Source organism: Tenrec ecaudatus, chromosome 13 (genome assembly GCF_050624435.1).
Source record: "Tenrec ecaudatus isolate mTenEca1 chromosome 13, mTenEca1.hap1, whole genome shotgun sequence".
Classification (NCBI taxonomy): domain Eukaryota; kingdom Metazoa; phylum Chordata; class Mammalia; order Afrosoricida; family Tenrecidae; genus Tenrec; species Tenrec ecaudatus.
The window spans coordinates 72,303,352-72,320,073 of NC_134542.1; the positions used below are offsets into that span (position 1 = coordinate 72,303,352).

The window sequence follows — 16,722 nt, forward strand, 5'->3', positions numbered from 1 at the left end:
CCCACAGAGAAGCTTCACAACAGCTTCTGTGGTTCGTCAGTAATGTGTTAACCAACTGATAACTGCAAGATTCTATTAGCCTATGCAATATCAAATGTAGATAATATTACTCATACACAGCCTTGACTCCTTTTACAATTGACCTTGTAGTATTAGGTGATCATGATACTCTTTAATTTAATGCACATATATGTGAAATAATCCTAAAGTCATCAGTAATGGAACCCAGAAAGATTTCCACAAGCAATATTTTCAACAAAGTTATAGTACTTCTTAGAGTTAGTTTTTTTTCTTTATTTGTTTCTGTATTTTCCCAGTTCCTTTTTTAAAACAGTTTTATTGGCACTTCTTTCACATGTCGTACAATTCAATAATTCAACCATATCAAGACGTGTTGTACAATCTTTAGCACAATCCATTTTAGAACATTTTCTTTTTCCTCATACTGATATTATTAATGTAAATTTTTTCAATTTTTGCAAAAATACATACAAGAAAACATTCTCCAATTCAACGACTTCTACATGTAGAACTCAGTGCCATTGACTACACTCTGTGTGGCACAACCATTACTGTTCTTCCTCTTCAAATTGTTCCACCACCAATAAAATGAGCTCGGTGCCAAAATTCTTCCTCCTTCAACCATGGAAACAATAGGTCAAGCTTGGTTTATTTTTTTCTTTTAATGGTTCTCTTGAGATAATAGTCACATATTATAAATTTCCATAAGTTAAATCACTTCTAAAAATACTTATATGTACATCATCACAATCAGCTCTAATACTCCCTATCCCTCCTTCATCCACTGATTGCTCCTTAATTACCCCCGCAACCCCCACATACACTTCCTGAAAATTTTTCTGGCTTTTTAAATATTGTTGGTGGTGTTTTCTTTCCATTCTTTATCTTATTTTTTAAACATTTATTAGGGGCTCATACAACTCTTATCACAATCCATACATATGCACACATCAATTGTATAAAGCACATCTGTACATTCTTTGCCCTCATCATTTTCAAAGCATTTGCTCTCCACTTAAGCCCTTTGCATCAGGTCTTCTTCCCCCCCCCCTCCCCACTCCCCCCTCCCTCATGAGCCCTTGATAATCTGTTTTCTTCTTTGTTTCTTTTTGTTTTTGTTTATGGTTTCTGTCCGGTCTCTCCTTTTAGGAAGTAGAGAAGGAGTGGATGCAAAGACAATAGCTGGTCTACCAGAGTTGCAGCTGTGATGTATGGAAACAATTAACAAAATTCAGTGTTGTTGATGCTGTGTGTGCTTGAGTAGATGCCAACTCACAGTCAGTGGGAACTGCTGAGCAGGGTTTCCAGGATTGTAATCTTTGCGGAAGCCGATTGCCGCACCTCGTTCTTGTGGCGCAGTTGGGATTTAACCAGTGACCGCTGGCTGGCAGTCAAGTGCTTAACCAAGTCAAGGCTCCTTAAACCAGTATTACTCTTGTCAAAATTTTTTTCAGAACAAAACCACACAAATAGAAATGAAGAAAAGACCTTCACCTTCTGTAAGCACAACTGTGGATATGTTGGATGATGCCACGCTCAGACAGAAAGAAGGTAAACCCAAATTACTTAGTTAGTATGAAAGGGATTATCAATAGTAAGATTCACTTTAAAATAAATCTTACAATTGTTCCAGAATTTTAGTTGAGGGCAAATGAACTGTAAGGGCTAAAATGAGAATTTTCAGAAGGAAAATACAGAAGAATTGTATAAGCCTACTTTTATAAATATTGGATGGCTTTGCCAGAGTTGGCCAAATAATTGCCTTTGTTTCACATGGAATGCGATATGGAAATATAACCTGAGACCACAAATAGATTTGGAGGGCGTGGGATTAACATCTCCAGGCCTTTTGTAGACTTCTGCTTGCTTTCGTAATATATAATGAGCATGCTTCATGATGGATAGTATCAAGAAGCATTTCTTTCTAAAAGTTTATAAATCCTGAAATTATAAATCATATTTGAAACTATATTTCATATTTATATTTTTGAGATATATTTCTTTGTTTTGCTTCCAATTCACAATTTGCCTCAGGAAGCATGATCGAAATAGAGGAAATGAACTTGGTTATATTTTTTATTAACATAGTAATTTTGAATTTGCTAATTCTACACGGAAGTTTAGTTTCAACCATTCCTCTACTTTCAAAAAGTCAAACTCTGGTCACTAATTAGGAAGGAAAACAAAATATACTGTAACATTTGGCGTTTCTATTCTTTCAGATGTCAAAGGAACTGGGAAAGCATGTCCATTGTGTTGGTACAAGTTTGCTAAAACCTTCTTCATTTGGAATTGTTCTCCTTGTTGGCTAAAATTGAAAGAGTTTGTCCATAAAATCATAATGGACCCATTTACTGATCTTGCCCTTCTCATATGCATCATTTTAAACATACTATTTCTGGCGTTGGAACATCATCCAATGAATGAAGAAACCAACAACCTTCTCAGCATTGGAAACTTGGTAAAATGTTCACACTTCATTATTTCATTTGCTGTTATACTTTTCTTTCATTGTAACTATCCCCACGATTTGATTTGATTATGCCAATACATTTTAACTTCATTCTATTAGGGTTGGACCAAGCATTAGGATAGAATTAGGACTGGACTAATTATCCATTCTCCCCACCACCTCCTGAGTAACTCTTCTTATTATTGTGTAATCTTATAGCTGCAGCTGAGCGTTCTGCCATTTAAACAAGGGATTATCCACCAAGTGCTTTGCAATTAGGTTAAGTGTGAATCACAGTAAAGTCTGTGAGTGCTAGATCCTGTCTGAGGAGAAAACCTGGCAGGGGAGAAAGACGGAAATGGTTTCCACTTAGGGAGTGATGGAAAATGAGAATGCCGCACCTGTGGAAGACAGGAAGTGTGCAAAACCTGAAGAAACCAAATATTCCCCTCCAGCTCCTGCACTCATGGGCTTCACCATCGACCCTGGACTCACATACTGACTGCCACACTCTCATGGCGATAGTTAAACATATACTATCCAATTATTTTTGTACATTAGCAGTGCATGCCTGGCATTCATGAGCACCTGGTTATGAGGCAAGGCCATGCTGGCTGGGCTGCTTTACAGGTACGTGTCAACCCAGCCGGTCTCTGACTTTTGGCAGGTTGGTAGTTATGTGATGATGGACTCATCCTCCATCTTAGAATCTGATACGCTCATCCTCCATTTTCACATGTCGATTTTTCTCAAATGTGGGTCCTAAGTGTGTTGACAAGTGAGGAGAGGGTATGTTGCCTGCTCCCTTCCTTCCCAAGCACACAATCTCCTGAGACCACAGCCCCATTGATCAGAGTGGGGCAAAGGTCAAATAAGATACGCAAGGTCTTCACTGGTACGAGGCTCAGAATCTGGACCACACCGGCAACTGGCCGTGGCTCTTCTAATCCTTCTTGTTTGTTTCATTTTGACAAGATATATTTGAGATTTAGCTATCCATTTTTCATATGCCAAGAAAAAGATAGTGACAAATTTCTATGAAGGTAAAACAAACCACATTCAAGCTTTGAATGATCCTTTGAAAATAAAACAGTGATTTAGTTATTTCTGCCAGTACAGTTGCCACAGTACATTCTATCTTGGTTCGCACTGTTTTTATCTGGGTCATATGCACACCACTTTTATTCTCTCAGAAGTTGTAAAATTCCATAACTTAACATGCACTCCATATCTCATAAGAAAGTATAAAAATGCAAAGATTTTCACCACAAAATATTCCTTTGTTTTCTTCTAGGATATCTTTTTTAAAAATCATTAATGGTTCAGTATAAAATGTTTCACATAGGATTGTTCAATAAAAGGTGTGAGCATGTCCTTTTAGTACAGTCTCCAAAACAAATTGGAAAAACAATGAAGAATTCAGCATGAAGAGTCATTTTGTCTACATTCATTTGGGGATGGGACTGTTGGAATCTGTCTTCGCTCATTTGTTTTATTTTTAATGTAGGTCTTTATTGGGATTTTCACAGCAGAAATGATTTTGAAAATCATTGCCATGCATCCATATGGGTACTTCCACGCAGGTTGGAACATATTTGATAGCATCGTTGTGTTCCTTGGGTTAACTGAAATTTTTCTGATGGCTACTGAAGGACTCTCTATTGTTCGATTATTCAGAATGGTAAGTAGACCCCCAACGGCTTGCTATTCAATGTATCTCAGTTTCCTCAGGCATAAAGTACGAAAATAGTAATACCTTGCATGTTAGAATGTTCGGAAAACTAAGAGAATGAACGATTTTCATAGATGATATTTGACTAAAACCTAGAATAAATGAGGCCATATTTGTAGCAAACTTGAAATGGGGTGACCATTACCAGACACTTTTTGCTAAGCAAGATAATGATGAGTCTTGGGAGTTAAAGGGTGATATGGAACTAAGGAGCTGGGATTTCCAAGTATTTCTAAGTGAAATGTAGAAAACTATATAAAGGAAGAGAGCAGGGTTAGCCAGACCAAGCCCACTGGCATGTAGTTGATTCAGACTGATAGCACGCCTACTCCGGGTTTGTAAGACTGTGAAGGCCCATGGGAACAGACATATTTCTCCTACAGGGATGCCCATGGTGCCCAGCTTGTTGATAGCAGCCCAGTGAAAACTCATAGAACCATAGGGCTCCTTTAACAAGGTGAGGGGAGAAATTAATATGTTGGACCAGGCTTCCATGAAGTGTGCTTGGAAGAAAAGAGGCTAAATCAGTGAATTTGTTATCTGTAAGAATCAAAATAAATGGCTTAAGGTCAGGGTTGAGAGGCACATCCCTCGTCAATTGATTTTTGACAGGGTTACGAAGAATATTCAATGGAGAAAGGATTGACTCATCAATAGTGGAGGTGAGATTATTATGTATCCACATTCAAAAGAGTAGGTTTGGAGCAATACCTCACATTATGTTGCAGAATTACCTAGAAAGCAATCAATAGCCAAAATATAAACAATAAAACTCTTAGAAGAAAACAGAGATGCAAATTTTCAAGACTTGGAAGAAAAAATATTGCTAAAATTTCAAGGCCTTGTTTTAGAAAATGTACTTCAGATGTTACATTAAAATATGAAGGACAAAGTGTAAATTAGAAAGATGTACATCATCAAAGTGAAGAATTTTGTGCGTTGAAGTATTTTATTGAGAAAGTACAGAAACAACCTATAAATTTTAAGGGGAAAAAATGTAAGATCTGTATATCTGATGAAGGTTTAATGTTGGGTAAGATTAGATGTATCTATAACCTTCAGCTTAACAACAAAAAGACAAACAACCTAATCAAAACTGTTCAGAGATTTTGAATAAATGTTTCCTCACCATGATATGTGAATGATATGCAAATGGCTTAAAGTGTTTAGTCATTATTGCTAGGTGACAAGTCAATTCAAACCCATAGTGACCCTATTACAACAGAACAAACACATCTCAGTCCTGTGCCAGCCTCACCATTGTTCCTATGTTTGAACCTGTTGTTACAGTCACTGTGTCAATCCATCTTATTGAGGGTCTTCATTTTCCCAGCCCCTCTATTTTACCAAGCATGAGGTCCTTTTCCAGGAGCTGGTCTCTCCTTCAAAGTATGTGAGACAAAGTCCAGAGCATCCTTGTTTCTAAGGAGCATTCTGGTTATACTTTATCCAAGAGAGATTGTTTGTTTTTGAGATTCCATGAGTCTTTCAGTATTCTTTGCCAGCACCATAATTCAAATGCATCAATTCATCTTTTGTGTCCAACTTTCACATGGGTATAAGACTATTGAAAATATCATGGCTTGGGTCAGGCAAACTTTAGCCCTCAAAGTAATATTGTTCTTCAACACCTTAAAAGCCTTGTGTATCATATTTACTCAATGCAATGCTTCATTTGATCTCTGACTACTGCTTCCATGAGCATTGATTATGAATCAAAGCAAAATAAAATCCTTGACAAATTACATCATTTCTCCACTTATCATGATAGTACCTGTTGGTCCAGTTGTGAGGATTTGGGTCTTCTTGACATTGAATTGTAATCCATACTGAAGGCTGTAATCCTTTATCTTAATCAGCAAGTCCTTCAAGTCCTCCTCAATTTCTGTGAACAAGGTTGTGTCATCTGCATATCACAGGCAGTTACTAAGACTTCCTCTCTTCTTGATGCTGTGTTCTTCTTCATATGAGCCAGCTTCACCATACAGATTGAGCAATTGTGGTGAGAGGATATACGCGACACACATCTTTCCTGATTTTAAATGAAGTATTTCCTTGTTATGTTTGCACAATAGCCTCTTGATCCATGTACAAGTTCTGAATAAGCAGAATCAAATATTCAGGAATTCCCATTCTTCTCAAGGCTACCCATAGTTTGTTATGGTCCACACAGTTGAATGCCTTTGCATAGTCAATAAAACACAAGTAAGCATCTTTCTGGTAATCTCTGCTTTGATCCAAGATCCATCTGACATCAAAAAGATATTATTTGTTCCACATCATCTTCTGAATCCAGCCTGAACATCTCTGACAGCTCTCTGTCAACATACTGCTGAAATAATTGGGATGATAAACACAAAAATTTTACTGGCATGTGATATCAGTTTTATTGTTTTTATAATTTGAGTATTCTGTTGGGTTACTTTTCTTTGGGATGGATATTGTGTTAGACAGGGCTCTCAAAAGAAACAAAACCAGGACACTTATGATTTTATATCTCTATATAAATATATTTATATATAATACATATAGATATTGTATATAAGATATATACAGCACGAAGAAATAAACAGCTAATTAGTCCACAAAGCAGTACAGAGGACTCCGTTGTTCAACTCACTATTGTGAGACAGTTAATATACTGGCAGTCCTTCAACTCACCAGGGCTGCTGGGTACAAGTCCAGGAAGCAGACAGCTGAGTCTTCTGTAGAGAAATACAGGCAGTCTGGCCACAGGCAGCAAACAGCAGGGTGAGTCACCAACAGTCAGCCAGATGACAGGGTCCGACAGTCCCCAGCTCAAGTGATGTATTCACCAGCAGTGTGGCAAAGCAGGTCTCAAAGGAACCTCAAACTATAGAGATATGGTCCACGGATTGGGTGTCCCACAGGTAGTGAAGCTTGCAAGTTGAGGCAGAGAGCTAGCTAAGGCAGTTGCACACTTGGCTGATCATCAGAGAGCAAGAGGCAGAAAGGCAAGTCTCGCTGAGACATTTATTTCTTTGCACTTCAATTAAACGGAAACTGCATTAATCCTCCATGTGTTTATTGGCCAGGTTGGCACAATAAACTTACCTATAACAAAATAAATATAGACCTCTTCCAGTAATTGGCCAAGGAGCTGCCTTCCAAACTTTCTGACTTACGTGCTTCCGGTGCTTCATCAGCTGTTGAAACATATCAATTAGTATTCTATCAACCCTTGGAGCCATGTGTTTAGCTAATGCATCCAGTGCTACTTGAACTTCCTCCCTCAGGACCATGGGCTCTTGATCACAAGCAACCTCTTAAGTGGTTCAATGTTGAGCACTTATTTTTCTTTGCCATCTTCTTTCGATGTTTCCAGCATCATTTGATATTTTGCCCACAATATCTTTCAATGTTGCAACTTGATGCTTGATTCCCTCCCCCCTGCCCCCAACTTTGGTTCTTTCAACTTAAGATACACTAGGTGTGTTCTTTCTTCTTGGTTTTCTAACTCTAGGTCTTTGCACATTTCTTTTTTACCTTGTCTTCTTAAATTATCCTGGGAAATGTTTGTTCAGTTCTTTAACCTCATTATTTCTCCCATGTGTCTTAGCTGCTCTATGATTAAGAGTAAGTTTCAGAGTCTCTTCTGATATCTACTTGATCTGTTCTTTCTTTCTGTCATTTTAATGACCTTTTGCTTTCATGATTAATCCTCTTACGTATCCCCACAGCTCATCAGTTCTGTTATTAGTGTCCAATTCATCAAATCTGTTTTTGATATATTCTCTAAATTCAGGTGGGATTCATTCACAGTCATTTTGGGCTCTTATAGAAATTTCATTTTCTTCAGCTTCAACTTGAACTTATATATGATCTGTTCCACAGTTAGCCCTGGGCCTGATTTTAGCTGCTGATATTGAGCTGCTCCATCTTCTCTTTCCACAAATGCAGTCAATTTGCTTTCAGTATATTTCTTCTGCTGAAATCCACCTATTTGTAATGAAGAAGTTGTTGGTTTTTCAAAATGATATATCATCTGATTTCAAGCTTCCCTTCTCTCTACAAGGCCATATTTTCCAACTACTGTTTCTTCCTCTTTGCCTCCAACATTTGCATTCCAATCATAATGATCAATGCATCTTGATTTCATATTTGATCCATTGCAGAATGAAGATGCTGGTAGAATTCTTAGAAAATTATTCTTGGTTACTACATTAAGCCAGTAGAACTTTTCGTCACCAAAAAACTATGGTCCTAGGACCCTAGGCTCAGCAAATCATTCCCTCAAGGTGTTTGGCTAGGTTAAGAAAATTGTACAGCTTTGCTTTCTGTATGCTCTATTTATTATATTCATAGATACATTTGCAGCATATGTAAGTTTATTGTCAAACTATATAATACATTCATGAGTATAGTCCCATTCATTGAATGGCAAATTTTTGTTTTAAATATTTTATTACAATAGTTTCTTAAAAAGATATGCACAATAGGAACTTCAATGAAGATGTGAAACTCTAGAAAAGCAACATAATCTAAAAAAACAACAAAGAATAAATATTTGCACTTACTAGTCATCTAAACATAAGCTAAACTAGAGTAATTATAATAGTATAATAGTGGACAGGGGATTGAAAAACTGATGAGATTATATATGAATTTAATGTATACAGTTATAGAATTAGATGTTTTGTGTCTTATAAAATGAAATCCCAGTGGTTAGTGTTATTGCTAAAAACTGAATATTGAAGACTAAATGTATAATATTCATACAAATTTTAGATACTCTTCAGAGCAAATGCTAACAAGGTTTTTGTTAACTTGTCTGTTTCTTGGTTTTTTTTATCTTTTTTTTACATTATTCTCTTAGCTGCGAATTTTCAAGTTGGGGAAATACTGGCCAACCTTTACGAAGCTGATGTGGACTCTCGGCCATTCACTGGTGGCCCTGAAAAATGTGATCGTGCTGTTGGTCATGTTCATTTTCTTCTCTGCTGTTCTTGGGCTGAAAGTCTTTAGTGGAAGTTATGAACACTGTGTTTGCAAGGTAGACGAGGACTGCCAACTCCCTCGCTGGCACATGCACGACTTCTTCCATTCTTTCCTGACCGTGTTCCGGATTCTCTGTGGAGAATGGATAGAGACTTTATGGGAATGCTTTGAGGTGGCAAGCCAAATCACCTGTATTCCTTTTTACATAATGATTATTTTAATTGGAAACCTAGTGGTAAGTAATCATATTTCCTTGGGGGGGTAATGACATAAAATAGTTTTTTTTCATGATGTACAATGATGGAATCCATTGGTCTACAGCTAGGCTATTCAATACGATGATGACCACTAGCCGCATGAGACTATCATCATTTGAACTATGACTGATTCAAATAGAAAATCTTGTAAGTGTGAAATATAATCTGCATATGAAGAAAAAGTGGTCATAAATGTGAATGATTTAATTAATAACTTTATATTGGATAAAATTTAAAATAGTGACTTTCATATTGAGAGATATAAAATACATTTTAATATCACTTTGCTTTTTCTACTTTTTTGAGTATAGAAATTGAAAATAGATTTTGTAGTCTGAATCATATTTGTATAGGATAATGTGGTTTACAGCGTTGCTGTTGTTGCTAGCATTCACTTGGCAGGAGACCTCCTAGAAACGCAAACTCTCGGACCTCTTTTAGACCTATGGAAGTAAACCCTGCATTTTAACAATATGCCCAGGTTATATGTGTAAACCTTAAATTTTAAGAGTACCTTAAATGTAACATTGTCTGTCCCAAATTAGATATACCTTGAAATTATCCAGGGAATACCTATACTGATTCCTTGGACCCACTCCCAGAGATTGTTTCACATCTGTTTAAGATATTCAGTTGGGTATTATGCAGCACATTTTAAAAACCACTGGCTCATAAACGTGTTATGCATTATCTAGGAGTGAAATCTTTGGGCTACAATATGCAGGGCCAGCAGTTCGAAACCACCAGCTACTCCTTGGGAGAAAGGCTGGGCTTTCCACTCCCAGGAAGCATTGCCATTTCAAAGACTCAGAGGTAGTTCTACACTGTGCTGTAGGGTCGATAGGAGTTGGTATTGACTGATGGCAGTGAATTTTGGTTTTTTAAATGATTATTTATTACAGGGACGCTACATACTTTTGAATAAGTCACTCACTTATTCTGAGAAATAGGAATTATTTATATGACTGTTCTTTTTTTTGCACACAGCACTGATGTACTTTATTTATGTTTGTACATATGTATACAGGAAACTGTACAACTCAGGGCCTGAGGCCCCCTGGGTTATGGGCCTGGAGGTGCAGGGCAGGGTACCCTTTTTTGGTTAGGCCTGAAAGGAGCACAGCTTCAATGGGGCACCCACCGGGAGGGTAGCCCCAGCTCAGGTTTAGTCCCTGGGGCCAGAAGGGAAGAAGGTGGGTTTGGGGGCCCTATGCTGCTGGGTGCATTCTTTGATGAGGCAGGGGTCTGGTATATGACTGTTCTTATAGGGGGAGAAAAACACTTTGCTACTTGCTCTTAACTCATCAATCAGACACATCAAGTCCATAAACCAAAAAGGGCTGACTGGCCACACAGGGTAGATACGAGTGCATTGGTGCCCTTCCTCTTTGCTAGGGCACTCCGGTCATACTTCTAGCATATACGTGCAGTAAGGGAGGATGCTCAGTTTCTAATGTGCTTGGATAGCCTCGTTACCAAACTGGATCCTTCTCTATATTAAATCCTGGAACAATGAGCAACAAGGACAAATATTCTAACGAAACCAAAACCAAGTCAAATAAAATGGAAAAACATCATGGTCTTTATATCTACTAGAATTCTTTCAACTCACAGTGACTTAAAACCCGATTCAAACTGGCTAACACACACACACACACACACACACACACACACGCACCTCCGGTCTATCTTTTCCTATTCTGCTTGCCAGCTGCTATCCTCAGTAGCATTAAGGTGGCTGCTGTATTCCAACCTTCCTATTGTAGCAAGTCCAACCCTAGGCAGGATTTCTCGCCTCGCAGCCACTGCACTGTGTTCCAGTATCGTGAGTTCCATTTGATTTGCACGCTCACTTCTCAACGAGCGTCTTCTCCCCAAAGTGGAGGATGGCTGATTGTGTTCACCCGCTCAGAACTCTTCCAGTTATGTACCTTATAATGAAGAATGAGAAGTCCCACATAAAATGCATTTCTTATTCTCAGAAGTAAAGGCTGTGAGGAAAATAACACATATATTTAAAAGTTTTGTGTTATACCTGGAAATATAGCATTTCAGCACTGATTATCAGCTTTAAGCAGAAATATTTTTAAAAATATAAGCATATGCAAAATGAAATATTTTTAAAAGTGACTTTTATATAATTGTGTGAAATGTTAATTGTAGAAAAGGTGCAGATTCCATAAAGACGTTTTAATATGAGTGCTTGGATCCCTAGTATACCTAATTTTTAATGTATATAAAAATAATAAATATAATTTCTTAAAAGATTCCAGTATGTTAATAAATCAGAATTATAAAAAGCTGTGACTCATAGGAACCCTATAATGGGTTTCTTACACTGTAGTTCTTTACCAGAGCAAAGTCTGAACTTTCTCCCATGAAGTGATTGATGGATTTGAACCCCTAACCTTGTGGTTAGCAATCCATTGCTTACTGGACAGCACTACCAGGGCTCCTTATATATCAGAAAGATATGTAAGGCAAGAAACATGGGTTTTTTATGTTCATGGGTATATTTTGATTCCAACACATATGAAACCCTATAGGAAAAAGTGGAACTGCTTATAGGATTTCTGAGGTTAGATATATTTGGGGGGGATCAGATAGCCTCATATTTTTCCCACGAAGCTGTATCTGAGTTTTAAACTGCTCATCTTTCAGTTAACAGCCCAATGTTTAACTTATTGTGCCACCAGATATATGTTATGTATGTTCATTTATATATGTACATATGGTCTTAAACACAATGCATACATTCAATATATAAGCATAATGTACATATAACATTTAGACATTTCCCTCTACGAATAATATGTGAAGCATAAAAATGAAGGAATATTCAGAAACTAGAATATATGACAAAAGAGCGTGAGGGGGTATCAAAAAGTGTGTGGAAAATTCCATGATACTCAATTTCATTTTTCCAGAACTCTCTGAAGTCTCCTTGTAAAACTGTCAAAATAGACATAAAGTTCAAATTAGTCCTGTAAGAAAGTGGTCATTCTGAATTTCCAACATGAGAATCAAAGCCAGTCTACACCCTCCAAGTACAAATAAGAGTAACACCGAGTCTCAGGGAAGTAGATATGCTTCTCTCTTTCTCAACAACAGTGAAGATCAAAACACAGACCATCCAGAGGCTCAAGATGGCTTTAAAAATATTAGGAGTGATCCTTTTGTTGCCTCTTTCTTGGTTTGACCAAATTGATGATAACAGAGAATCACCATGGACATTAGGAGCATGGTTAGTTTCCACCTCATGAGGATCCTCAAAGGTGCATAGACTCAAAATGTCTTACAGGGATAGGGCTAATGTGAACCCAAAGCCCTGGAATAGTAACTAATATTTGCACCTTTGGGAGAGGCAGCCTGGTTCTGTGAAAGAAACTGAATATTGCAGTAAGACAAACTTGAACTGTTCAAACCTGCTAGATATTCAGTTTTTGTCATCATTAAACCTTGTCTTTTTTCATCCAAAAAATATGAAGAAATAACAGTTAGTGGACTGTGATGACTCAGCATGAGGTCTGGTTACACAAATTCCTAGAACATCATCTGGCCTATCATGGACGAAAACTGAATGCCAATGGATTGGTGGGTGTTCACCTGTTCAGACCTCAGGCCAGGAGGTTTTAAGGATTTTTCTATAGCATCAAAAACAACAAAAGAGATGTGTTTAGCCTCCTTTTGCTTCTTTTTTAGATTTTATACCTGTTTGTGGCTTTGGTGAGCTCCTTCAGCGCCTACCAGTCTGCAGCAATTGAAGAGAGCAATGAGGCCAAAAATGTCCAACTCGCCATGGCCAGGATCAAAGAAGGAATCAACAATGTGCTTTTGAGATCATCCTGCAAGAAAGCAAAGGTTCTAAAGGAGAGGGTAGACAACGTTCATGATGTGTATGTGCAAGAGACGACCTCTGACAATACCCTGTCTGCCTTGAGCAACACTCAGGAGTTCCCCAGGGACAAGGAGAAGAGCAGCGGCTCGGAGCTGAACACCTTGACGGAGAAGGAGAGCCAGTCTCTGATCCCCAGCCCGACACTCTCCGAAACTGTGCCGATCGCCTCCGGAGAATCTGATCTAGAAAACCCGGATAACAAGGACCTCCGGAGCAAGTCAGGGGACAGGAGCAGCAAAGAGGTAAGATGCATGCCTAAACTAATGACTTCGTGTTGCTGAATGGCGTCATGTATCCCACTAGGGAGTGAGTCGCTGTGGCAGACTCTGTCGGGCAGAACCTCCTGTTACCCTCCCTCCGCCACTCCGGGCGCGTGGTCGCACGGAAGCCAGCACGTCAGGGAACCTGTGGAAGTTTCCGTTGGCCTGGAACAGTATCTGCGAGCAACTAAATGATTAAGGAGACAATATATTTTGATGGAAAGTGCACCAAAGAGACTAAAAAGCGCTGTGTGTTGAAAGGAAAAAAGAAATCATTAAATTCCTTCCTCTGGGTTGTATAATCCTTAAAATATGAGGCTAAACTAGACTACTACGAGTCTTTCCTGATAATGTTCTAAGATTTCTCTAACATACGATCATATATCTACATGTGATTGAACAAAAGAATAGTCATATAATCACAACATATGAACATTTAATCACTGGATTGACTAAAAGACTAAAGAAAGCCATTCCATTTGAATTGTGAGAACTGTGTGGCGTTATTAACCCACTGTGTGGGCTCTGGCTGCTAGTGGCCTTGAATAGCGTTTCTGAGGCTGTAATTCTTCACGGGAGCAGAAAGCCCCATCTTTCTCCTGGATACTAACCCCTAGAAGGGGAAAAGCAAGACTCCCATGGAAAGAAGAATAGATGCAGTTCCCTTAGCTCCCAAAAGGTCTACCTTACTGGGGACAGTTCTGTGCTCTCCATGGCAGACAGCAGTATATCTTAGAAAAAAGTATAATTCAATCAAGAAATAACAGATCGGAGCTGCACCACGCACTCCTTGTCTTAGAACTCGCAGGGCCGCCATCCCACACACAGGGCTTAGAGAGTGTCAGGAAAGAGGACATTTATTATTTCCGTGTTATATATTTTACTTTAATTAGGGCTTGATTCTTAAGAAATTTGACTGGTTTCCAAATATTTAAATATTTTGTCTTGTTTTAATTAGATAACATGAGTTATAGGTTATTAAATTCAGGTTCTTGGTGATTTTAAATGTATGCATTGTAACACTGTGTACACTGTTACCAAAATGAATAGTCATTGTAAAATAAAATTAAAGAGTTGTTTAAAAAAATCAGTACCGACAAAAGCAAAATATATTATTTGCATTATCACCACGCATGCAAGAAAATGTCCAGTTGTCCTAACCAGCCTTGAATGTGTAGTCATGAAGTAAAAAGGGGAAAGAGTGGCCAATCCCTCACCTCCATCCAAAGGATTGATACTATTTTTCTAGATATATCTGTCATAAACTCAGAGGGGCAGTTCTGCCCTGTTCTATCGGGTCACTATTTGTCCGAATGGACCAGATGGTAGTGACTTATTCTGTGCCATTCTTTCATCTCACGTTGGGATAACTATCAATTCTGTGCTAAGATGACATACAAAAGAATGCCTGATCTAGATTTTTTAAAGACAATGTGTACCATTATCTACTCAACTGTCACATCACTGAGTGATTTATTTTAGGCTATTTGTTGTTAGCTGCTGTAGAATTGATTACTAATCATAGAGACACATATACAGCCAAACAAAACATTGCCTTCCCTATATGATCCTCATAATTTTTGTAATGTGTAAACCCTTTGCTGCAATCCATCACACTGGGTCAACCTATCACACTGAAATTATCCTCTTTTTTATTGACCTTATACTTTACCAAGGTTAGGCATCCCATAGGTAGTATAGCTTGCAAATTGAGGCACAGAACAAGCAAGGCAGCTGCACACTGGTCTGATGATCAAAGAGCGAGAGACAGGAAAGGCAAGGCTCGCCGAGCCATTTATCTCTCTGCCCTTCAATTAATCCCACAGGTGTTTATCAGCCAGGCTGGCACAATAAACTAACTTCTTCAATCACCTTTATTCATAATAGATGCAAACATGGGTCTCTTTGAGTCACTTGGCCTTCTACATTTCTTGGTATAGACAAGTACGCACATTGTGTTAGTCTAGGTAGACTCAAAAACAAACCCAGATCAAGAAACAAACCCAGAGACAATCATGTGTGTGTAAGAGAGAGTTTTATATCAAAGAGTAATTGTTTATTGAGAAAACATCCCAGCCCAGTCCAGATCAAGTCCATATGTCTGATATTAGCCCATATGTTCAATATTTGGCTATAAATTCCTGTTCAGACTCACACAATACAATGATGCCAAAAATGGAAGATCACAGGTCTCTGAGTGGAAAATCTCGTGGATCCAGTGGTGGTAGAAACATCTCCAGGGCTCTAGCTGCCATCAGCGTGGCTCCATGTGGCTTGTGCTCCATGTGTAGCAGGGAGACTGTGTCCCACCGTAAGGGATGAAGACAGGAAGTCCCAGAATCCTCATGAGAAGACCAAGCCTCCAAGGAGGGATTCCGAGGCTATGACCTGTCCGACAGGCTAGACTCCACCCCCTCATTCTTATTTATCAAGTTGGCATGAAATTATGTAACTACCACACGCATCCAGAATTGTACCCCGTTGACAAAACATTTCTATTGGTAATCTGTCAAGTGTGAAGCCTTAAAATTCCCCAGTGCCTTCAGTGCAACTTGGACTTCTTCCTTTAATACCATTGGTCTTGATCATATGCTGCCTCTTAAAATTGTTGAACATCAATCTGTTCTTGTTGGGATTCACTCTGTGTATTTCTTTCGTCTTCGTTTAAAGCTTCCTGCAGCATTCAGTGTTTTGTCCACAGAATCCTTTAATATTTCAAGTAGTCTTGACTATTTAGTTCTTCAACTCTTTCAGCTTGAGGCATGTTGAGTGGGTTCTTTCCATTTGGTTTTCTAATTCTAGGCCTTTGCGCATTTGATTGCAACACTTCATTCTGTCTTCTCAATTGACAATTTGAATATTTCTGTTCAGATATTTCACGTCATAGTTTCTTGCATTTATTATAGCTACTCTCCATTCAATAGCATGTTTCAAAATCTCACCTGACATTTATTTAGCCCAGTCTTTTCTTTCCTGTCTCATTAATGACCTTTTGCTTTCTTCCTCAGCAATAGCCTGGATATCATCACCCTAACTTGTGTGGCCTGCAGTCAGTGCACAATGTATCCAAAATATTCTTTAGGTGGCGTCTAGATTTAGGTCAGATACAGTCAAATACTCATATTTTTTCATTTTATGTTTTA

The 16,722-nt window shown here is 38.3% G+C and overlaps 1 protein-coding gene across 2 annotated transcripts in view; it reads left to right on the forward strand.

Annotated features, from left to right (window-relative positions):
* The window catches only part of SCN7A (sodium voltage-gated channel alpha subunit 7), a 73,582-nt gene that overhangs the window by 35,254 nt on the left and 21,606 nt on the right, over window positions 1–16,722 (forward strand). For both annotated transcript variants that reach the window (XM_075529627.1, XM_075529626.1), the window contains 5 exons: window positions 1,476–1,572; window positions 2,244–2,482; window positions 3,981–4,154; window positions 9,043–9,399; window positions 13,124–13,561. In XM_075529627.1, the coding sequence (XP_075385742.1) occupies window positions 1,476–1,572; window positions 2,244–2,482; window positions 3,981–4,154; window positions 9,043–9,399; window positions 13,124–13,561 (1,305 nt within the window). The remainder of the gene's footprint in view (window positions 1–1,475; window positions 1,573–2,243; window positions 2,483–3,980; window positions 4,155–9,042; window positions 9,400–13,123; window positions 13,562–16,722) is intronic.